The sequence below is a fragment of the Rosa chinensis genome, chromosome 6, assembly GCF_002994745.2.
Source record: "Rosa chinensis cultivar Old Blush chromosome 6, RchiOBHm-V2, whole genome shotgun sequence".
Classification (NCBI taxonomy): domain Eukaryota; kingdom Viridiplantae; phylum Streptophyta; class Magnoliopsida; order Rosales; family Rosaceae; genus Rosa; species Rosa chinensis.
The window spans coordinates 18,564,226-18,587,982 of NC_037093.1; the positions used below are offsets into that span (position 1 = coordinate 18,564,226).

The window sequence follows — 23,757 nt, forward strand, 5'->3', positions numbered from 1 at the left end:
TGACCCACTTTTCGATCACATTTTCACATCTTAACCGTTCAGTTTTTAGGTATATATGAGTAGATCACTTCTGTAAATTTTCAGCACAATTGATGATCGTTAAAGCATCCAAAATTGTAATTTACCATTATAAACACGAACGGTTCATGTTAGAAAGATTCGGTTCGTTCGTGTAAATTGAAGTTTTGGCTGCTTTAACGATCATTAATTTGGCTGAAAATTTGTAGATATGATCTATATATTAATTATGACCTAAAAACTGAAAGGTTAAAATGTGAAAAAATGATCGAAAAGTGAGTCAAATATAGAAATCCGTACCTTTTGCTTAGGTACTGATATCCGCACCTGAACAAGGTTATATATATATTCGGTGCGGATTTCCAGTTTTTCTCCACTTTCCGATCATATTTTCACATCTTAGCCGTTCAGTTTTTAGGTCCTAATGTATAGATCATCTCTACAAAATTTCAGCCAATTTGGTGATCGTTAAGTCATCCAAAAATGCAATTTACCATTATAAATACGAACGGTTCCGGTTCGACAGATTCGGTCCATTCGTGTAAATTGCAGTTTTGGATACCTTAACGATCACCAAATTGGATGAAATTTTGTAGAGATGATCTATACATTAGAAACTAAAAATTGAGGTTAAGATGTGAAAATATGATCGGAAAGTGGGAAAAAATGGCAAATCCGTACCTTTTTGCTTCGGTGCGGATATCCGCACCTGAGCAAAGTTATATATATATATATATATATATATATATATATATATATATAAAAGGAATCGATCAAATTATTCCTGTTTGTTCTTTTTAGAAACAGGATCTTAATCCTGCCGGCTGCTGCATGCATTTCTAGTTGTACGGGGCCGGCATGCATGCATGAAATTATGTATACAATTAAACCAGAAGTTTTGTTCATATGATATTTCAATCACTTATTTATGCAACTGTGTGCATGGTTTTACTAACACAATATGGTCAACAATTTCTTATCATTACACTAAACCTCTAAGTTAGAATATTATTTCTTGGCTTTAATAGTTGTCAAGTTTATATATAATGATAAAGCTTACGGTGCAAAATCTCGGGCCGCTGATGTTGTTCTCATGCTTTAATACTTTTTTTTTTTTTGGGTCAAATTTTAATACGTCTTTTCGATGTATCATTTTACATGTTGGTCGTTCATTTGATAAACTGCAAAGCATTCAATCACAATGCCTATATGGGCAAAAGGGTTTGTAGCAGGGTTCGGCAAATCTTAAGACAAGGGTTGTAATCGTGGTTTTTTGTTTTTGTTTATTCATCTCCAGCACTAAACTATATAGCTAGGTCAAAGAGCCGGTCCGTGGAGTTTTGATCTCGTGCCGGTGGTGTTAAATTAAACGACTATGACAATTGCTCCAATCGATAATATTGTTCGTCTGGACGATTTCAGTTCACATCTTTGGCTTTCCGACGAGCTTCCTCACCTTGCGCGCCTGTCATTCTCATTTCATTGGCGAGTCATTGGGTCCAGTTTTGGATGTTGGATTGGTTAGAGTTTGTGTGCATATATGGAATTGGCTATGAATAACAAGGTGACAATCCAATGCCGACTCTAGTTGACTCCGGTGGTGGCGGGTATCAACTTCAAGTTTTGAGAAGCGAATTCGACGAATTCAGCCCTTGACAGACTCTGCATTATATATAGTGCTACCAAAGACTAATCCTAGCAAAACCATGTCACGACTCTCCACTTTTATATGCGCCCTACAATATTTGACAACAGAATTGATATTGACACTCTACATAATTGATATTGACACTCTAGCCTTGAGTACAATCATAACTCTTATTTTGATCACTAATAGGCCATATTTACCTGGTCTAAATACACTAAAAGTCATATTTATCTCTCCGACGCAAAGAAAAATCATATAATGTGTTATTGATGGAGTATTAATATAGTATAGTGTTTCTTTTTGCGTATTGTTAGATTAACCAATTTTTTAGATACCATCTGTATCTCATCTTATGTGGCAGCTGATGTGACAGAAAGTTTAACCTATCACAAATTTCATTAAATGATGCAACTCTGCTACTATATTGTACCCTCACTAGATACAACTCAATTAGTCGATAACTTAGCTTAATTAATCAGAGTGATTCATCTAAGTTTGTTTGTCACAACCAATTATTAATCTACGCCTGCTGTGAAAGTGAACCATTGGTCCACATGAATGATGCGAGTCGTAATGACACTACCTGATGTGACCAGTAGTTTGGGGTCTATATATACCCACACTCCTTATAGCTTAGCGCTAAGCCTCTTAACGGTCTAACCCAACACTACTACTCCACAGTTATTTCATCCTCCTCAAATTAACCACCACATAACCGAATCTCTCCCTACAGCTCCTAGTCCATCTCTAGTTTATTAACGAGATGGCTGACCGGAGAGCTGAGGAAAATGTCGTCTCCGGCCAACCCACCCAGAAAACCATTGCGGATTTCGATCCCGCACCCAAGCCCAAGAGAAACAAGTACGCTTTAGCTTGTGCTATGTTGGCTTCCATGACTTCGATCCTACTCGGTTATGGTAAGTAATCGTTTATGTTTCTTCCTTGTGAAATGATATCTCGAGAACTATTTATATGCATGTATGGTTAATTTCTTTGTGTTATCTACAGATATTGGTGTAATGAGTGGAGCGGCGATCTTCATCAAAGACGACCTCCATATCTCCGACGTGCAGGTCGAAGTTCTAGTTGGAATTCTAAATCTCTACTCCCTCATCGGATCCGCCGCCGCCGGCAGGACGTCCGACTGGATTGGACGTCGGTATACCATAGTCCTCGCCGGAGCCATCTTCTTTGCCGGTTCTCTTCTCATGGGCTTCGCCACCAACTACTCGTTCCTCATGTTCGGGAGATTTGTTGCTGGAATCGGCGTCGGTTATGCCCTCATGATTGCTCCTGTCTACACCGCCGAAGTTTCTCCGGCGTCGTCTCGTGGTTTCCTCACGTCTTTTGCTGATGTAGGTTTGTTTGTTTGTTTCTGGCGTGTTAGTTAAATCATAATCTTTGAAGCACTTATCAAGCAAGCTTTAGAATATTCTCTTGGATTTTACCCAACAAAGCATCAAACAGACCAAAGTCCCAAGGTAACACCACCCTTTCTTTGAGTTTTGGTCATATACATGGTCGGAACTCGTTTACTTTCGACTCACAACTTTTTGATCGCAAGGCATTGAATATTATGTATAAGACTTTTCGGTTTTGTTTTACAAAATTTATCTACACGTAATTATGACCGGACACTTCGTAGGTTCACCCCTAGGGTGAACGAGCATATTCACCAACATTGTCGATTAACATATTTTTACTTAATAAATTTATAATCCAACAGTCCATATATTAAATTAGCATTTAAAGATAATCTCTGTAAAATATCAATTGAATAAGAAATCGTTTAATTATCTGATTGAATCAAACAAATGGATAGTTCTAACAAGACTTATTACTATTATGATGAACCGTCCATGTATTTCATAGAAATGAATAACTAAAAGGTCTTCAATTTGATTAATTTTTTACAGAGTTAATCTTTGTATTACGTTATACAACATAAATTGTTGACTTAGAAAATCATAAAGTTATTATGCATTAATTGCAAGAGAGGGTGAATATGCTCGCTCACCCAAGGTCCCAAGGGGTAAACCTGAGAATTGTCCATTATGACCCTTTTACTTGTAATTGTGTTATATCATTTAGTATAAATTTGATGGGGAAATTATTCTGTGGTCCGGGAATACAATGTAATATTGCTATATGGTGGTCTAGACCAATCCAATTATTCGAATTTGGTGGGGACAGGGGGTGAAAAAAAAATCCAATCAGTAATGAGTATACATCATGACAGGACCCGCCCCGGATTCCACCCTGGAACCCGAGGTGGCCCTGCGGGGCCCACCTTAGTGATAACTCTACCGTGAACTGGTCGAGTCACCCCTAAAGTGGACTACCCAAAACAGTAACCCACAATAGATCAGAGCCAAACAAAGAAGTGCGGAAGCTATTCGTCAACTATGCCTCGAACCACGTACGCCCGACCTCAACTAATAACGCCTGCAAACTGGGCATTTGAAAACGAAGGGCCCAGGGGAAAGTACATAAAAACGTTAGCGTGAGTGGACAAAAATAAACAAATATAAACCAAATGGATTTTATACTTTCCCACATTTATTTCTTTTAGAAATTCCCGATGCATGCAATGATTAACGAAAACAAAACAAGAGAAATTCCACTCATAAAAACCGACTAGCCCCGCTAGTCCCATATGATTTAAAAGAAAAAGTTGGAACTCCGATACTCAAGGAAAACAAGACCAGCCCCGCTGGTTAAATGAAAATCGAGCTAGCCCCGCTAGCTAAGAACAACAATCAAAGAACATAGGGGAAATGGGTTCACCATACGGGAATGGAGCCCCTCAGGCTCTACCTACCCTCGACTGCCATTCGCACATAGATTGTGCGAGGAGGAGAACTAATAACCTCAACTACCATTCGCACATAGATTGTGCGAGGAGGAGAATATAACCTCGACTACCACCCACGTGAGGAGGAGAAAGCTACCTCACTGCCACCCACAAACACAAAGTAAGTGAGGAGGAGACCTAAACACATGACCCGCGTATGGTGAAAAAGAAGATAGTCGAAAGCCAAGCAAAACTGTATAATTTCCCCACTTATTTCACAAAGTAAAAATCCAAATGTATAAAGACGTGACCCCGCACGCCAAGCTCAACTCAGGTTCAAATATAAGTAAGGTATAAATAAGTATAAAATTATACTTCCTCGAAACTCATTAATAATCTCAAATCGTCGAGTAGAAATAAATAAATAGTATAAATTGATCCGCATGAGTCAAAGTCCTCAAATCGAGCATAACGAAATTTAATTCAAATGTTCAAACCAATAAATCAATCATAAACCAAACAAAATAAAATGCTCGATAAATAAGTTGATAAATCAATATCTTAAAACATGCGGAATTTAATTTGCATGCATCAATTAAAATCAAAGGTCCACTCACAGTACTATTGGGTGACCACACAAACGAGTTCCTTTATCTAGCCGTAGCTCGCAACATTGCCCTGTACACAATTAAATTTCCGTAAACGGCAATTCGATAAAATAATTACGAACCTAAACGAAACCTGAAAATCTCTATCTCCAATACTTCTCAAATTCACCCCAAATCTCTTCCACAATTCCAATTCCTCAATTTACATATTCCAATAATGAAAACGAGGGAAATCCGACGGCCGGATGTCCCATGATTCCACCACAAAACTCCAAACTTCGAAAATTCACAAACAATTCCAAACTCCTCCAAAATTCACCAAACTTCACATATATGCCCTATGATAATTATAGAATTTAACTAGCCAGAAAATGAAATTAAAAAGCTTCCCTAGCCGCCGCTACCGCCGCCCACAGTGGCGGCACCGCCGCCACCGCCACCAGCTCCGATGGCCACCAAACTTTGGCAGCAGCACCTACTCAACACACTGATTCAACTTCTCAACTACAACATTCCCAAATAACAACTAGAAACAGTCGAAATCAATCCAAGAACACAAACCCAGAAAATTTCAAGAACCCTAATTCGATCCGGCCTCTACACTTCAAATCGCGTTACAAGACCATAGGGGAAATGATCAGTGGTAAAAACCAAACCTTCGACGAAGAAATGGGGACCGGAGGTGGCCGGAATCGCCGGGAATCGGCAAAAGTCCCAAACTGCAGCCGGAGTGGTTTAGGCTTCGATCCGTGGTTTTCCGGCCAAATCGTGGAAAACCAAGGCTGCTGGGGTGCTCGGAGGGAGGAAGCGCTCCTCTGGTGACCGGTGGCACGCCGGTTGGTGGCCGGAATCGCCGGAAATCGGAGGGAGGAAGGAAAGGGTCGAACCGGAGAAGAGAGAGCTCGGGGGGGGAGGAGAGAGAAAGGGGAAGGGTGGGTTTCCGGAAATGGAAACCTACCCTAGGTAACTTTCTATTTTAAACAAAAATTACCATGAACAGTAACTTCACATTTTTGGCCATAACTCTCGCATACTAAGTCCGATTTTTACGCACCACATATGCACGCGCTCGGTTTAACGTCCTCTACAACTTCCATGAAGAACCTTTCCTCAAATTTTGACCCGAACAAAAGGTCAACTTTTAGGGCCACAAAAAGTACTAAACCGAAAGTAAAAGTGAAAGTAAAGGCTGTTTACCGTCCAAATGACTAGTAAACCGGTAAATTCAGGTTCGGGACGTTACACATCATGTGGACCAATAACATTAACTAGGACCACCACATGAATCATGGTCCCGGACCTTGTAATCATTTTCTAAATCGGATAATTATCAAATTCTTATTGCTAGAGTTGAGTGTGTTGTTCGCCCAAGCCAAGATTTTGATCGATCCACTCTTTTTAGCTCATTTATAAGCCAATTCTTCTCCTTCATTTCTTAAAAAGCGTTTAGAGTTGCTCTATATATCCCCACGAAGTTGGGAAAAATTTTTGGTTATCAAACTCACCTCAATTTTTTTTATGGTTTCATCTCTATAGTATATTGATGTTTGGGTGTTTGAAATTTTGAACAGTTGTTTATCAATGTCGGAATCTTATTGGGGTACATATCCAACTGGGCCTTTTCCAAGCTCGCACTCTCATGCTTGGCGTCGGCGCCATCCCCTCCGTCTTCCTTGCCATTGGCGTCTTAGCCATGCCGGAATCCCCTCACTGGCTGGTCATGCAGGGCCGCCTCGGTGACGCCAAACCAGTCCTCGACCGTACCTCAGACTCCATGGAAGAGTCCAAACTCCGACTCGCCGACATCAAAGAAGCCGCTGGAATCCCCGAACACTGCAACGACGACGTCGTTCAAGTCCCAATACGCAGCCATGGCGAAGACGTGTGGAAAGGGCTCATCCTCCATCCCACCCCCGCCGTCCGTCACATTCTCATCGCCGCCGTCGGTATGCACTTCTTCCAACAAGCCTCCGGCATTGACGCCGTCGTTTTATACAGCCCGAGAATCTTCAACAAGGCCGGAATCACGTCCAAGAACAAACTCCTCATCGCCACCATAGCCGTCGGATCCGTCAAGACAGTCTTCATCCTCGTCCCAACTTTTTTCCTGGACAGGATAGGACGTCGTCCTTTGCTTCTTTGCAGCGTAGCAGGGATGATAGCCTCACTCGGCTGTCTCGGTTTCGGCCTCACCATCATCGACCACAGCAACGAAAAGATCATGTGGGCCATTGTGCTCTGTATCACCATGGTCTTATTCTACGACGTCGCGTTCTTCTCCATTGGAATGGGCCCCATCACGTGGGTCTACAGCTCCGAGATCTTCCCGTTAAATCTACGAGCTCAGGGATGTAGTATTGGAGTCGCCGTCAACAGAGTCGCAAGTGGGATAGTCTCAATGACTTTTATATCCCTGTACAAGGCCATAACTATTGGCGGAGCCTTCTTTCTTTATGCTGGAATAGCGGCGGTTGGCTGGGTGTTCTTATGCACAATGCTACCGGAGACACAGGGGAGAACCCTTGAAGATATCGAAGTCCTCTTTGGGAAGTTCCACAAGTGGAAACAGGCCAATCCCCTGCTCAAGAATAAGCAGGTGGATCCTAATAGTAATGGAAACAACACCGCCAACGGTGGTCGGTTCAGTTAAGAACAAAAGGGCAAGATATATATATATATATATATATATATATATATATATATAATGATTTTGTCTTACATTTATGGGTTGCTATGATGGTTAACATATTCTTTTTTGAATTGGATTCCCTGATTCAATCCAGCTTTATAGTTTTGGCCAGTTTGGTCTTTTGATTACATTGTTTGTCTATTGATTTGAGCATTGTGAATTGTGTACGTTTATTTTGATATCCATAACTTCATCATTTTTAAACTAAAGTAAACCAATCTGAAATGTTTGTCTTATAATGAAATTTTCATGATGCATTATACTAAGGATTATGGAACCTATTAACTCACAGTTGGAGCAGTTGGTCGAGTCAATTACTCACAGTTGCAGCAGTTGATTCAGATATTAGCCCCAATGCCACCGCCAAATATTTTCTAGATGTAGGTACATAGAAAGTTAGATATCATATGTCCTTAAAGCTGTTTCTGCCTTTTTTAGTGAATTGTATATTTGACATCTTTGGCATGACAAAATTGATTTCTTCGTAACAAAGATCACCTGGTTTTTTCGGCCTCAGACAATGACTTGTAAAGTACTTGGACGAATTCTATACTCTTAAGGATTATATATTGAGATTCTGTACCACTAAATCGTAATCTCGGTACTATCTAAAATACTGCACATTGGTCTTTTCTTTTGGTATTAGCATATATCTATTTTTTTTTCCTTTTCTACTTATAACTGTCTCTTTGACAGAATTCAGTTCATTTTTGGTCCTTCAGTTCATTTCTTTGTGGTAAAGGATTATCATAGAACCATTGTGAATTTCAAAACTAAGATTCATATAATTTCTGCTTAGCTACAAGATAGGTTGCACGTGTTTTGGATTTTCACCTAGAATTTCTTGCTTCAATTTATATGTTCATGTATTATTTATGCAGTGGGTAAAAAATAATGTATTTGTTTTCTGTACATCTCTTGTTACAGTGTGACAAGACAGGAAGCAGTAGTTATGCTCTTTATTGGAACATATTGACAATAGTATTATTGTTCCTTCATGGGTGGAAGAGTTATAAGTACGAGGAAAAAAAAAAAACTTTGCGTACATCTAAGTCATGGAATGAGCCTCTGTTACTCTGTTAGTGAAGAAATTTGGGTAGAAGTGGTGGCAACAACGTTGGTGGAGGGGACAAGCTATCTTCTTTCTGTAAGGCAGGTAATGCTGCCTTTTGTTATCAACTTATCTATTTCTGGTCAAATGGAAATGCTATGTGCCTAAACAAATTGTGTCTTCCACAATGAAAATGCTATGTATTTCTGTGCCAACCTTCATTTGATGGATTAAGAATGTGAGAATGGGTTGGTCTGCATATAAGCACCAATCATGGTTAATATGACTTAATATATAGCTTAAAATTTTCTAAATGCAGTTGGCAATTTGGATATATATATATATATATATATATATAATGATTTTGTCTTACATTTATGGGTTGCTATGATGGTTAACATATTCTTTTTTGAATTGGCTTCCCCGATTCAATAATTGAGTGCCAGCTTTATAGTTTTGGCCAGTTTGGTCTTTTGATTACATTGTTCGTCTATTGATTTGAGCATTGTGAATTGTGTTTATTTTGATATCCATAACTTCATCATTTTTAAACTAAAGTAAACCAGTCTGAAATGTTTGTCTTATAATGGAATTTTCATGATGCATTATACTGACTAAGGATTGAGACTGATGCATTAGATTATGGAACCTATTAACTCACAGTTGCAGCAGTCGGTCGAGTCAATTACTCTTCCATGCAGAGTACTGCAGGCATATTTCTAAATAAGTCTTTATTGAATTGTAAGTCATGCATTTGTTTATTTGTTTTCAGTGAAGGGTACTTCATATTTAGAATCATGAATAAGTCTTTGTTTTGACACAGCTCAGTTTCATTACTTTCTTTCTTCTTTTCTTTGTTCTGAGGATAGTCATAGTTAGCAGTTGACTAATCAATCTCTCTTTACTTTTTGGAGGTTTCCTGTTTAATGGTATCGATGTCATGTCACAAGTTCAAGCAGCTTGTACTGCTAACTAGCAAGAAATTGGTGGCAATTCTCAACTTCTCATCCATTGTAATGCCAACTGCAACATATTATTTGCATTTTATTTTTAGCATGTGATCACATTCGCACCCCAATTCAGATCCATGTGAACACCAATATAATTTTTTCTTTTCTTTCATAAGTGAGATAAGTTTATAGATGCTGATGAGAGAACTGGCCATGTTTCTGGTGTCCGACTTGGCTAGGCAAAGATTGTAGGTATTTTACCCTTTGTAAATGCTTGTGATATAGATATTTTGATGTATTTTCTTAATCAAATTAGACAGAGGATAGATAACATGTACAACACTGAGTAGCTATATATACAATGGACTTGTCATGAAAAGTGATGGAAGATGTCAAAGGTCAAGTTCCAAGTATTAATGAAAGCTGTTGAGAATACAAACTGGTAATAAAGTAAATCTCTTTACATTATTGTTTATCCATTTGATTGCACTGCAAATGACTCACGTATCTGCATTTTAGTATAGCATGCTGTAAGTTACTTACAAAATAACATACCAAATTGACATTTCCATTGTTTCACAAATATATAAATTCCTATCTAATCAGTGAAAGATTGAACTTTTCAACAGTAAGAACAAAAAGCAAAATGAATATCAAATACTGCTTCAGGTTTTGTCTAATGACAGTATCATCTACATTGATTTATAACCCTGAGTAAGAGCAGGTTCTAAGCATATTACATCAAAAGGAAAAAAAAAGTAGCAATGAGCTAGCAACAACAAGTGTGTCAGAGCTTGACACACTTGTGGTGGCTAGCTTAAGCTACAATGACCCGAGGAACACTTTGTTCCACAGAAGCAATATCAATCTATCAAGAATTCCAGAAAAAATAGAGACTATAAGCTACAACAATCAAAGGAACACTTTGTTCCAGAAAACTAACATCTATCATCAAGAACTGCAGAACAATAGAGCATGTCAGCCCATTTCAGCATCATCTATCACCGATCTTTAACTGTCAACACCAACCCATCTTAGCATTGTCTTGACATCTGCAAATTGGATGAAGTTAGAGACTGTCAAATGACTCTTCCTAGATCATTGCACAATAGAAAATAAACTAATAATGAGAATATAAAGATGAGGTCGCAATGAGGTAGAGAAAGTTTAAGTCACATCAGAAGGAGTTCAAGGCACACCAAATGCAATTAATACTAAGAAGCTGGTCAAAACAAGGCAGAAGTTATCTAAAACTGAAGTTCCACCAACATGCTAAAACAGCCCCTCGTTCATTTTTGGAGAAAATAAAAAATGTAGTAAGAAAATCTGACAAGAACTACAAACTGTGAACCAGACGTCCACACACAAGGTAAGTTTACAAGAACACGAAGAAAACAAAGCAAGCAAGAATAGCAGTAGCTTTATACATCCACACTCTAAAATAGTTGAATCCATTATAGAACCCAGCAGTACTCTAAAACTCTCCACAACATGACAAAGAGATCCAGGTCACAGTAAAAGAAAAAACACACCAAGTCCCATTCATAGAAGCAAGTAATGAAAGCAACTAACAGTTACTAACAGGGACAAATATTAAAATCATAGAAGAGTTATCTCACCAGTTTCTCACTAACAGGGACACAGTTTTCTTCTTTTTGAAATTTCTTTACTTGGCTCATCATCATGTTTTCCATTCCTTTGGCATACTAGTGGAAATAAGCTTTGAACAAAACCAATGGCTTCCATTCTCGCTTTAGGTTCCGACATCAGACCGAAACCCAAAGCTTGAAGGCTAACGGGTGTCTTGTTAAACCCCAAAATCTGAACTTTAGAGTCTTCAGTGATGTTGTATTTGGTAATCTTCCTTTTGGCTCGAAGAAGAAAGATGGTATTGCCTCGTAGATATAATGGCCGCACTAAGCAATGAAGATTTGCTTTGTAGTTGGCCAAAGTGATGCTTCTTTGAAACTGATCGTCATTCAAGAACCATATGGAGATGTCTTGAGCAGAGAGGCAAGCAGATAGCTTGTTCTCGATCACTCCAAAGGTTACATACCGCCCACAAAGTTCTTCAGGTAGTCGAACTCTTCCAAAAGTCTCGCTGCAGATATTGAAAGTGATCAGCACATCTTCTTCTACTACTTGTTGTTGTGGAGTTTTCAATAAAAACCCTCTCCAATATAGTTTATCAGCGACGAAATTGGCAGCTGAAGGGTCCAATTTAAATTGCCAACTTTCATATGATTTCTCTCTCCAACAATGATCTTTCATTGAATAGATCATTACTCTTCTTGTGTCATAAGGAGCAGAGTAATTGTCCAACAGCTTGACTAGTTTGAAATCTTCAATAGTCAGGTCATATCCAAATCCATAGTTTCCAGAGGTATCTCCCAGTTCTTGTATGATTTGAATCCACCTAGTAAATGGATTCAAGAACAATAGCTTCTGCTGTTCTTCATCCCCTAGACATATCAGTCCATAGCAAGAGCCCAGAATTTCCTTGAAACCACTTGGGAGATCAAATTCTTCCACAGAATAACTAGTATCACTAGAGTAATGAATGATGCATACTGTCTGGGGAAAATCAACATATTTGACAAATATGCTAACCGGGCAATTACGTTGGCATACCATGTGATTGAACTCAGAATCAGCTATCATTGTTTGCCATGATTTAGAGACCAGTTGGCATTGGCATATGTTCTTCACAGGCAGGTTCATCAAGATGTTGTCCACTAATACTTCAATATCACCAACTCTCGTATGACCAGCAAATTGCTACAGATTAGGAATAAAAACAAACAGATAAGCCACACGTTAGATTTTACTTTTGAAAAGAGAAAGAAAAAAAAAATCCAGTCAGACATATCTTCTATCTAACCCCATCAGATATGTGTGTCTTTAGATTGAAATGCTTAGATTAGTTTTTTGAAAAATAAATCAAATTAGTCGTCATCCATTATCCAAAGACTCTTTATTAAGAATTTCAATCTTAATCAAACTAACCCCATCAGACTTCTATCTTTGTAAACCTTTCTATCTTTGTGAAATAACCCCCATCAGAAATGTGTGTCTTTAGATTGAAATTCATAGATTAGTTTTTGAAAAATAAATCAAATCAGTCATCCATTATCCAAAGACACTTCCTTTATTCTACATCAAATTGGGGAATTGTGGAAAGTAACGGAATCAACAATCATCAACGAAATAAATGTGAAAACGGGGACAAGTCATCAATTCTCAACACGAAATTAAATAGAAAACATAAACCAAATCATACGTCTTCCCTTATCCAAAGACACTTTCTTGATTGAGAATTTTGATCTAGATCGAATTGGGGAATTATGGCAAGTAATGGAAAATAAATTAAACCACAATTCTCAATATGAAATGGAATAGCAAAACGAGAAGCAGAGATGTTAGGTAAATGAAATCAAGGGAGCTGACCTTCATGTTCTCCATAGGAATCAAAAGCCTCCAGTTCTTGAATTGGGGAGAATCGGAGAAGAAGAAGGAGGAGAAGTAGGAAAGATTTGATCTTGGAAAAGCAGCTGGTGGTTCCAGAAAGGGTTACTGTCTGCGTGTACGTACAATTGAAAATTGGATTTGAAGTGGGGAGAATAGAAGAAGAAGGAGAAGAAAGAAAGGTTTGATCTTGAAGAAGAAGCTGTGGTTCCAGAAAGGGTTTATGTTGTGGGCGCAAAATTGAAAATTGGATTTGAATTAGTAAACGAAGTAGCCGTTGTATACAGTCGGTTGAGAAACTTACTTTTTTGACATTTTAACTCATTTCTTTGGTAAATTCTCCAGGACAAAAAAATGGAACACGTGTCGCTATATTGTAGGCTAGGGGGGTGGGTTAATTGAATTGAAAGCTCAGAGGAAAAGGGACGAAACTGGGGTTCCTCAAGTGGAAGGCAACACAACGTTAAACGTTTGGCTTTCTGGGTATTCTTTGGAACACTATCGATCTGTTCAATGAAGATCATATGATTCCATCTGGGATTTCATTGTTATAAGTACCTTTCTAATGGATCTTCAGTTGTCAGTTTTTTTTCATGTCTTCTAATCACAGGCAGTGATTCCTTATGCAGGGTCCAGATGGTCATAAACTTCTCGGGCATATTGACAGGTTTGTCTGCTTTCTTATTCATCAAACTTCTTAGTCCTATATTACTTTCTAGTTTCTATAACTTCAAGGTTACTTCATAAGACCTATAAGAGGCGATGGCTTCAAACAAATCCCAGAAAGGATGCAATATTCACAAATTCTGATCAATTTTAGGAGGCCTTCTCTCTATAATATACACACCTGTATCAAGTAATTAGTTACTCTTGTTGATCTCCCAAAAGTATCAATTGGTATATGTTAGCCAAGCTATGAGATTGTATGCATACTAACTCGTTAAGCAATTTTTTATATAGCCAAAAACTGCAGTGTCTATTGTTCAGTATGATTTAGTGCCTTTCGATACATATTCAAGGCCTTGTAGTTTTTGGGCAAGCTGCTGCATTGCAGAAAAAACACTATTTACATTACATCAAGGTTCTATTCTGAATGTATCTAGTTATTCACTGATAAGTTTTGGATATAGCCTAGTTGACCAAACGGATCGTGTATGTGGTGAATTTATGGGTTTTGTAACTAGTTAGCTTAGCTTTGAGGAAACATGGTTGCCGAAATTCTGCATGGGTTGTAATTTAATCTTGTTGAGGTTAGCTTAAGTAATGTTTATTGGGGCTGTAGGGCAGCAGCCGAATTCAGGTTGGGTTTAGGACTTTAGGCAACTGAAAACTACGGGAAGGAACAGTGGAGACAACACTTCCTTTCAAGTTTTGCTCAGAAACAATTTGTGATTAAAATTCCCAGCTAAGATAGCTACGTATAAGCATGTTACTAACCAAAAAAGCCGCTTCTCTTAAACTCATAAAAACACTAAAAGCAAAGATAGTTTCTGAAAAGGCAAATATGCAGTACAGGACTTATAAATTTCCATTGCTATCGCTTTTGCTGTATATGCAATTTTCATTTGATGTTCCATGTGGGCACAAAAGCTAAATATGTCAAAATTATAAACACAAACAAAGATCAGCTGTGTCTTTAAGTGTTGCATCATTGTTTCTCTTAGTTCCCCTGTTTTCAACTGTGTTTCCCCACCAGCGCTTTGTAGAAATGTCTTGACAAATGAACCAAACGTTAGCAGAGGTACTGAAATGTGTGATGAAGAGGTGAACTCCAATATGGAGCAAAAGACTTACAGTGCCCAGCCAACCAACCCCCTTTCTTCACATAGTGGTCGGAGTTGGCATGATATGGTGGAAGAGGAAAATCGGATTGATCTGGTAGATTTACCTACGGGTGCTCCCCCGGGATTTGAACATGCTGCAACTTTAGCCAAGGATGTCGCATTAATTACTGGTCAAGGAGTTAATGAAAATACTGAAAATGGTTTCACACCGGTTATCTCTAAGTCTCAACAGAAAAAACAAAGACGACAAGCTACTCAAGCTCTTGATCGTGAAACTCCTTATCCAAAGAGGGACAGAACAAAGAATAAAAAGTACAATCAATGAAGGTTCTTTATTGGAATATTAGGGGAATAGGAAACAATGATTCCCAATCCGAGCTTTCTAATATTTGCCATATTCACAAACCAGATCTTGTTTGCATTGCTGAGCCAAAGATAAAGTTCACCTCAATTTCAGCAGTTTTTTGGTCTTCTTTGAATTTGGATCTTGTTGCAACTAATGATTGTGGAGCGGCTCTTCCAAATCTTTGGCTGTTGAGGGATTTTCATATTCCTAATCCGACGATTATTTCCAACTCCGAACAGCAGGTTACAATACAGGTTCCTTTTGATAATGATCCCAGTCAACTTTCTTTTGTATATGCTTCTACCTCTTATATCAAACGCAGGGATTTATGGCAAGATCTTAATGCTCTTCGTCCTCAAACGTCTATCCCATGGATGGTAATTGGGGACTTCAACGCTGTGTTAGGAGCCCACGAAAAATCATGAGGCCCATCTCCTTCTCGCCTCTCCTGTGCAGATTTTCAAAGTATGTCAGATACTTGTGATTTTGTTCATCTAGATACTTCCGGTTTGTTCTTTACTTGGTCGAATGGTTGGAGCACCCGTGGACATGTTGAGCTTCGTTTGGACAGATGTCTTTGTGATACCACTTGGTTTGAAGCTTGGCCTTTTACTAGTTGTGTTGTTCTTCCCCGTGTTGCTTCTGATCATTCTCCATTGATTTTCTCTGCTTCAAAACTCTCCCCAAGTGGTCCCAAGCCTTTCAGGTTTCAGTCTATGTGGTTGCAGCATCCAAATTTTCATGCAGTAGTGTCTAATTGTTGGAATTCCTTTCAACTTTGTGGCTGCCCAATGTTTGTTACTTTGCAGAAATTAAAGACTTTGAAACATTGTTTGCGTGATTGGAACAAAGCGGTTTTCGGTAATGTCCATCAAAAGGTTGCTGCTGCTCGTGAAAATTTAGTCAACATTCAACAAGATATCGCAACCCGTGGCATGACTGATCAAAGGTTTGATGATGAGATTGTTGCAAAGTCTGCAGTCTTAGATGCTCTGAGGATGCAAGAAACTTATTGGAAAGATAGGGCTCGGGTTAAGTGGCTTACTGATGGGGATCGAAGTACATCTTTTTTCCATACTTATGCCAAGGTTCATGCAGCCAAAAGTCAAATGTCTTCTATCCGTGTGGGGGAGAGGATACTTACTGACCCTTCAGACATTGCAGCACATACTGTGGCTTTTTATCAGAATCTCTATGATATTTCCTCCCCTTCTGCAAATGTGGATGAGGTTTGTTCAGTTATTCCATCCCTAGTGACTAATGATGAAAATGTGGTGCTATCCGCAATTCCTACATTAGAGGAAATTAGAAGTGCAGTTTTTTCTATGGATGGTTCTAGTGCTCCAGGGCCTGATGGTTTTTCAGGGTCTTTTTATCAAGCTTGTTGGGATATTGTTGGTTCTGATGTGGTGGCATGTGTTCGTCAATTTTTTCTTCAAAACTGGATCCTCCCCAACATGAATTGCAATTTTTTAGTTCTCATTCCAAAAGTCCCAAATGCTCAGCTTATTACTCAGTTTCGCCCAATTGCCTTAGCCAATTTTCTCTTCAAGATTATACCTAAGATTTTGGCTTCTCGCTTGGGGTCTATTGCTACACGTATAATTTCCCCTCAGCAATCAGCTTTTCTGCCTGGTAGGCGAATTAATCATTGTATTGGTATGGTTTCGGAATGCTTTAACTTATTGGACCGAAAGGCTTATGGTGGAAATGTGGGAATCAAAGTGGATATAGCAAAGGCGTTTGACACTCTAAATTGGGATTTTCTGCTCCGAGTTTTAAGTAATTTTGGGTTCTCTCCCACTTTCACTAGTTGGGTCAGCTCTATTCTTCACTCAGCAAGACTATCTCTTTTAATCAATGGCTCTCCTCAAGGTTTCTTTACGTGTTCTCGTGGTGTTAGACAAGGAGATCCCCTTTCTCCACTTTTATTCTGTCTTGCAGAGGAGGCTCTTAGCTGGGGCCTTCACTTACTTCTCCAAACCCATCAATTGAAGCCAATATCTTTTCCCAGGAAATGCACTGCACCGTCTCATGTGTTATATGCTGATGACCTCATGGTGTTTTGTCGTGGGGACAAAAACTCTCTTAAACGGCTGCGTGGGTTTTTTAACCGTTATAGTGCAGCTTCAGGGCAATTCATTAATGCGGAGAAAAGTACTTTCTATCTTGGAGCTAGGTCTCGTCACAAGAAAGGTACAGTTCAACGTATATTGGGTTTTCATGTAGGGCGCCTACCTTTTATTTATCTGGGAGTTCCTATTTTTTGTGGTAAACCCCTCAGCTGCCATCTCCAAGTTATTGCCAATAGAGCTAAGTCAAGGTTAATGGGTTGGCAGGGGAGGCTTCTTTCTATGGCTGGGCGTACTCAACTTGTGCAATCTGTTTTTCAAAGTATGCTTCTTCATAGTTTTTCAGTGTATCAATGGCCTGCATACCTTGTGAAGAAGTTATCTACATGGGCACGTAATTTTATATGGTCTGGAAATATTGAGACTCGGAAAATTGTCACTGTTACTTGGACTCAAGTTTGTGCTCCGAAAAAAGAGGGCGGGGCTGGTATTCGTGACCTGGCAACTCTTAATTCTGCAGCTGTTTTAAGGTTTGCATGGAACTCTTTCACTTCTTTGAACCAATGGGGTGATTATATGCGAACTCGTTACCCTATATTATCTAGTTCCAAAGTGAGCTACCGCAAATCCTCAATCTGGCCAGGTTTCCGCTCTATTGCTCTTCATATCACCCACAATTGTCGTTGGATTATTGGAGATGGTCGTTCAGTGTCCTTTTGGAAAGATAAATGGCTTCAAGATCCAATTTTGGAAATGTTGGGTTTTTTCGACTGGTCAGGATTCAGTGATCTACGTGTGGCGGATTTCATCTCTGATCATTCTTGGCAGTTTCCCTCTTTCTTCCTAGATACCTTTCCAGACTTGTACAGGAAAATTTCTGATATTTGTCTCCCTTTAGACACAGAACCTGATATGCTCATTTGGGAGCCTACAGCCTCTGGAGAGTTATCCTTCACTGATTCTTATAACTTGCTTAGACGACACTTTATTTTGAGTGACTGGGCTTCTACTATTTGGCATTCCTTCATTCCTCCACGATTTTCTTTCTTGGCTTGGAGGATTCTCTTAGATCGCTTGCCCACTGATGATCGGCTGAAAAGAGGTGGGATTCCGATTGTGTCCATCTGTCAATTATGCAACAGTTCGGCAGAGTCAGCTTTACACTTATTTTTACACTGCCCTTTCTCCCAACATCTTTGGGGATGGCTGGCAACTCAGTTTGGAACCTCATTTCCTGCTTATGACTCTCTGTTGGATTTTGGGTTGGCTTTTGTCACAAGGGTTTTTCCCCTCAGCTTTATAATTTGTGGTTGGCAGCTGGATTGCTTACTTTCATGGAAATTTGGAAGGCGCGAAATAGACTCAGGTTTGATAATCGTTCTCCTATTTTTTCTACAATGTGTTGTTCAATTATGGCATGGATTCGGCAACTTGGTTATCTTGTTCCTGGTTACTATAAAGGCGTCCTGGATTCCCGACTTCTTTCTTCCCTTGGGGTGTGCCCCAAGCCTCGTAAAGCGCCCAAGATTCAACGTGTCCTATGGCATCCCCCCCTCCCTCCTTGGGTTAAAGTTAACACTGATGGTCTGGCGAAAGGTAATCCTGGTCCTGCAGCTTGTGGAGGAGTTTTTCGTGATGCTTCTGGGGTTTATTTAGGGAGTTTTTGCCAACCTCTGGGTTGCAATTCTTCCTTTTATGCTGAACTTTATGCTGTTATTGTGTCTATTGAAGTTGCTTTCACTAGAGGTTGGACTACTCTGTGGTTGGAAAGTGATTCTATTAGTGTTTTAGCATCTCTCTCCTCCAATTCTTTCTCTCCTCCATGGGACTTGAGAGTTAGATGGCAAAACTGCTTGAAGAACATTCAGCAAATGCAATTTCGTAAAACTCATATTTTTAGGGAAGGGAATGCAGCTGCAGATAAGATGGCAAACTTAGGTGTTTCAAAACACTCATTTACTTGGTATCCTAGCCCTCCTGCAGAGCTTCACAGGTACTTGCAGGCGGATTTTTTGGGACTCCCAAATTATCGCTTCACAGGTTGCTGAGATGATTATGCTCGTCTGTCTTTCTTGCCCGCACCTTCTCAGAGGCCTTTATTCCCAGGAGGTCGTGCGCAAAGTTAGCTTCATAAGCATCTACATGCAGGCGCAAGCGAATTTCTGGCATATTTCGTGTGTCCAGTTTTCACTTATGTGGCTGATTTTTTCTTCTTTTAGATTTGTTCATGAGGGGGAAGTTTTCCCTCTCTTCTCTTTCGCTGTTAATTTTGTTTTTCTCTCTTGGACGATGTATTTTTCTTCTTTATTATTAATAAATTGAGTTGGGGGACGGGCGGTGGGTTCCCAAAGTGGGGCAGACCCTTCACCTTCGGGTTTGAGGGTGGGACAAGTGCCCTGCATTGTCTGTCTCCGAGGAACTAATATCGCCTAATCCCTTTCTCCTTAAAAAAAAAAAAAAAAAAAAAAAAATGTTAGCAGAGGTACTGACAGTTCTCGTGCATCTACTGTCAAGTGTCAACTCTACCTTTGGTTGATGACATTGCTTGAATACCTTCAACTCTAGTTTTGCTTGTTGCTAACAACATATCAACTATTCAAGTGTTTGTAAGGAAGTTTGAATTGTGTAAATTGCATGTGTATAATCAACAACTTTTTTAATTCTAGGGTTTTTGACCAGTGTCCGTTATGGACTAACCAGGGAATTCATTGTGAATTGCCACCGATTTCGGTGCTCTTTTGGTTTTCCACTGCAAGGAATTTTCTCAGGGAAGGCTCTTTTTTTTTCTCAGAAAAAGTCTTTGCTGCTACTAATGTCATCTGTTATCGTGATATCCAATCTTAGATCTTATTCAATCTGACTTTGTGAAATTTTCATTGGGGCTGGTTTCTGAGTTTGCCTTTTGGAATCATTTTACAATTTTCTTTGCTCCAGTTAACCAACTATACACACACACATATTGTTTTTTTTCTTTTTTGTTTTCTTGGTTCATGTGGGCTCACACCGAGGTTACTTTTCTTGTTACTGATGTTGTTTTTATTTGTTCATAGGCTTGGTTACATTTGTTATGAATACTTATTTGTCACACGGTTATGTTGCATCCTTCAGATTTTGAGATCAATGAATTAATTATTTTTCATCCATTCAGATTTAAAGGAGGTTATCTTTTGAGCATGGCAACTGGTGGAGCATTGGAACAATACTATTGTTACCGAAGCAGGGGAAAATACCAATGCAAGTGCCTCAATGGAAGCTGGAAATAAAACTACCAATTCATCCAAATATCTAGCAGTTGGCATGTTCCTTGGAAAATCGTATGTCAAATTTTGTTTTTTTTTTTTTTTTTTTACTGCTGAGTGCTTTAAACAAGTTCTGTGTAATTTTATCTTTCCTCTAGTTTCTGTGCTTTAGTAGTTTTTATTTGTACTTCAATAATGGAATGTGCTGATTCTTCACTTTGTGAACACAAGAAAAAAAAGTCCATGGTTTAGATGCCTTTCTGGAATAGGGTTTTAATTTTAATGTTGTTGGTTCCCAGAGGAGCTGAATGTGATTTCCTAGATAAAAATAAAATAAAAGTTACAAGAACTCCTAGTTTCCTATTCCTACTAGGAGTAGGGATTTTTTTTTTTTTTTTTGGATAATGGAATCCTAGTTCATTTAGAAGTAGGGAGCCTCAGCTTCTATATATGTCTTCTTAGTCTTCCGTTGTTGTGCCAGAGAATCTCCCGCAACCTAGGCTCGTACTATTCCAATCCCCCTTCTCAAGGTTCAATCAATTAAGCTTGAAATTGAAGATGTCATCATCTTCGTCTTCTCTGCAAGTTGGTTCGGAGCCCAGCAAGTCAGATCCCGATAAGAAAAGGCGCCGGAGTGAGGCTTGGAGTCAAGAAGACAATGAAGAGCTTGTTCCCCCACACCAGAAAGATCAAGTTAAAAGTATAAGAAGTTCGGCTGATGATGATGATGATGCAGCAGCTGCTAAAGTTGATGATGATGAACAAGTGCAGCAATTCAATTCGGAGCTATTTGAGAAGCTCCAGGAGGATAGAAAAGCACTACCCATTTACATATTTCGTGAAGAATTGCTCGACTATGTTGAAGCGAATCAGGTTGTTATTATTTATGGTCCAACTGGGTGTGGAAAAACCACACAGATACCCCAATATCTACACGAGGCCGGATATAGCGAAAAAGGGAAGATTGGGTGCACACAGCCACATGGAGTTGTGGCTATGAGTGCTGCTTCCAGAGTTTCTAAAGAAGTGGGTGTCAAGCTCGGGCATGAGGTAGGGTATTCCATTCCTTCTGAGGATTGCACATCTGAAAAGACTGTTTTGAGATATATGACAGATGCAATGTTGTTGCATGAACTCTATGGTGAACCAGATTTGATAAGCTATAGTGTGTTGGTGGTGGATGGGGCCGATGAGAGAACCCTCTCAACTGATATCCTACTTGGATTGTTAAAGGATATTCTTCGATTTAGAACCAAACTTAAGATAGTCATCTCCATCCGAACTACTGATCATGCTGATAAGTTACGTGGTTATTTCAATAAAGCTCCCATTCTCAAAATCCTACTAACAAGGCGGATGAGTTATGGTCACACCAAAATTGAACACATGAACGCACCAATAGTAGATTACTTGGATGTAGCAATAGGCACTGCACTTCAAATCCATGCGACAGAACCAACCGGGGGAGATATTTTGGTCTTACTCACCGATTATGAAGAGATCGAAACAGCAGAAGAAGAATTGAAGCTAAAAGCTGCTGGCTTGGCTGAAGAGCTGATTATCTGCCCCGTACATGAAAACCTGCCTGCTGAGCTTCAAGCAAAAGTTTTTGAGCCCACACCTCAAGGAGCCAGGAAGGTTTTCCTTGCCACAGTGGCTATCAATGGGGCCAAATATGTCATTGACCCTGGGTTTTGCAAGAGGAAGTGTTATAATCCAAGAACTGGTATAGAGTTAATGCAAGTCGCTCACATCTCAAAGGCAACTGCATTACAAAGGATGGTGGTAAGTGAAAGGGGAAGTCAAACGGCCCCTGCCAAGTGCTTCTGTTTATATACTGATCGTAATTATCACAAAGATTTTGATAAAATCACAGTGCCAGAAGTACAATGGACTAACCTTGTAAATGCTGTTCTTAGGCTTCTGCATCTTGGGGTTAATTTATCACAGTTTGAGTTTATTGACCCTCCACCTGCTGAAGCATTGACAAAAGCCTTACAAGTGTTATTTATACTAGGTGCTGTAAATACTGAGGGTGAGCTTTCTAGGGTTGGTGGCTGCACAGATGGCGGAAATCCCCTTGGATCATATGCTGTCTAGGGCGGTAGTTGCTTCAATTGAGTACAAATGCTCAGCTGAGGTGATTTCTATTGTTGCCATGCTTTCCACCGGTAGTGATTCAGTCTTCTATCGACCACAGGACAAACATGCAGATGCCGACAATGCGCAATTGCATTTTCATTCTGGGAATGTGGGGGATCACATTGCATTGCTTAGAGTTTACAATGCATGGAAAGAGGCAAATTTCTCAACACAGTGGTGTCACGAAAACTACATACGAGTTAGAAGCATGAGGAGAGCAAGACATATTCGGGATAAGCTTGAGCAGCTCTTGGAGAAGGTCGGCATAGTGCTCACCTCAAATCTAGTTGATTTGGAGCCTATAGAGAAGGCTATTACCACCGGTTTCTTACCTCATTCTGCAAAGCAGCAAATGAATGGATCTTATAGAACAGTCAAAGAGCCAGATTCACCAACTATCCGTATACATCCCAACTCGGGGATGGCACAAGTGCTCCCGACGTGGGTTGTGTATCATGATTTGGTGCCCACAACCGGAGAATATATGAGACAAGTAACAGAGATCAAGCCGGAATGGTTGGTTGAAATAGCTCCGCATTATTACCGGCTGGAGTATGTACTGGATGTGGTTTAAAGAAGATGCCTCTCCCTCTCTCTCAAATTTGTAATAGTTTGATATTGTATCGATTCTCAAGGAAAGGAGTGCCTCTGTCGTGCGTGTGTTATTTTACTTCTGGTGGGGTTTAGACTGTAATTAGTTAACTAGTACCTCTTCAGACTTCAATCAATAAAAGTTCTTTCCTTTCTCTTCAAACCAATCCTTATGCTAATTGCTTATCTTTTGGTGCGTGCTGTGGATGAGGGTGAGTACGTCAGACCATATTTGCAGTGCGCTGTTTCAGAGCACTTTGACATATGTAGATCTTTAAATTACAAATAAATCTAAAACCAACAGTAGTGTAAGTTAAAGAGTTTCATGCAGCAAACAAATGTCCCAGAGAAAGAAGGATT

General features: G+C 39.5%; 2 protein-coding genes and 2 pseudogenes across 2 annotated transcripts; 3 read left to right on the forward strand and 1 right to left on the reverse strand.

Moving 5' to 3' along the window:
- The first annotated feature begins 2,322 nt into the window (after positions 1 to 2,322).
- Positions 2,323 to 7,718, forward strand: LOC112170979 (annotated as a pseudogene).
- A 2,768-nt stretch (positions 7,719 to 10,486) lies between these two features.
- Positions 10,487 to 13,220, reverse strand: LOC112170980 (F-box/kelch-repeat protein At3g23880). The gene is made up of 3 exons (XM_024308238.2): positions 13,206 to 13,220; positions 11,378 to 12,536; positions 10,487 to 10,810 (listed from the first exon to the last, which is right to left on the reverse strand). Exons 1-2 carry the CDS (start codon positions 13,218 to 13,220, stop codon positions 11,388 to 11,390), a joined length of 1,164 nt encoding a protein of 387 aa, XP_024164006.2. The 3' UTR covers positions 10,487 to 10,810; positions 11,378 to 11,387.
- Positions 13,221 to 15,328: 2,108 nt separating this feature from the next.
- LOC112170981 lies at positions 15,329 to 19,473 on the forward strand. The gene is made up of 3 exons (XM_024308239.1): positions 15,329 to 15,730; positions 16,163 to 18,791; positions 18,887 to 19,473. Exons 1-3 carry the CDS (start codon positions 15,329 to 15,331, stop codon positions 19,471 to 19,473), a joined length of 3,618 nt encoding a protein of 1,205 aa, XP_024164007.1.
- Positions 19,474 to 21,222: 1,749 nt separating this feature from the next.
- LOC112170982 lies at positions 21,223 to 23,380 on the forward strand (annotated as a pseudogene).
- The last annotated feature ends 377 nt before the right edge of the window (positions 23,381 to 23,757 follow it).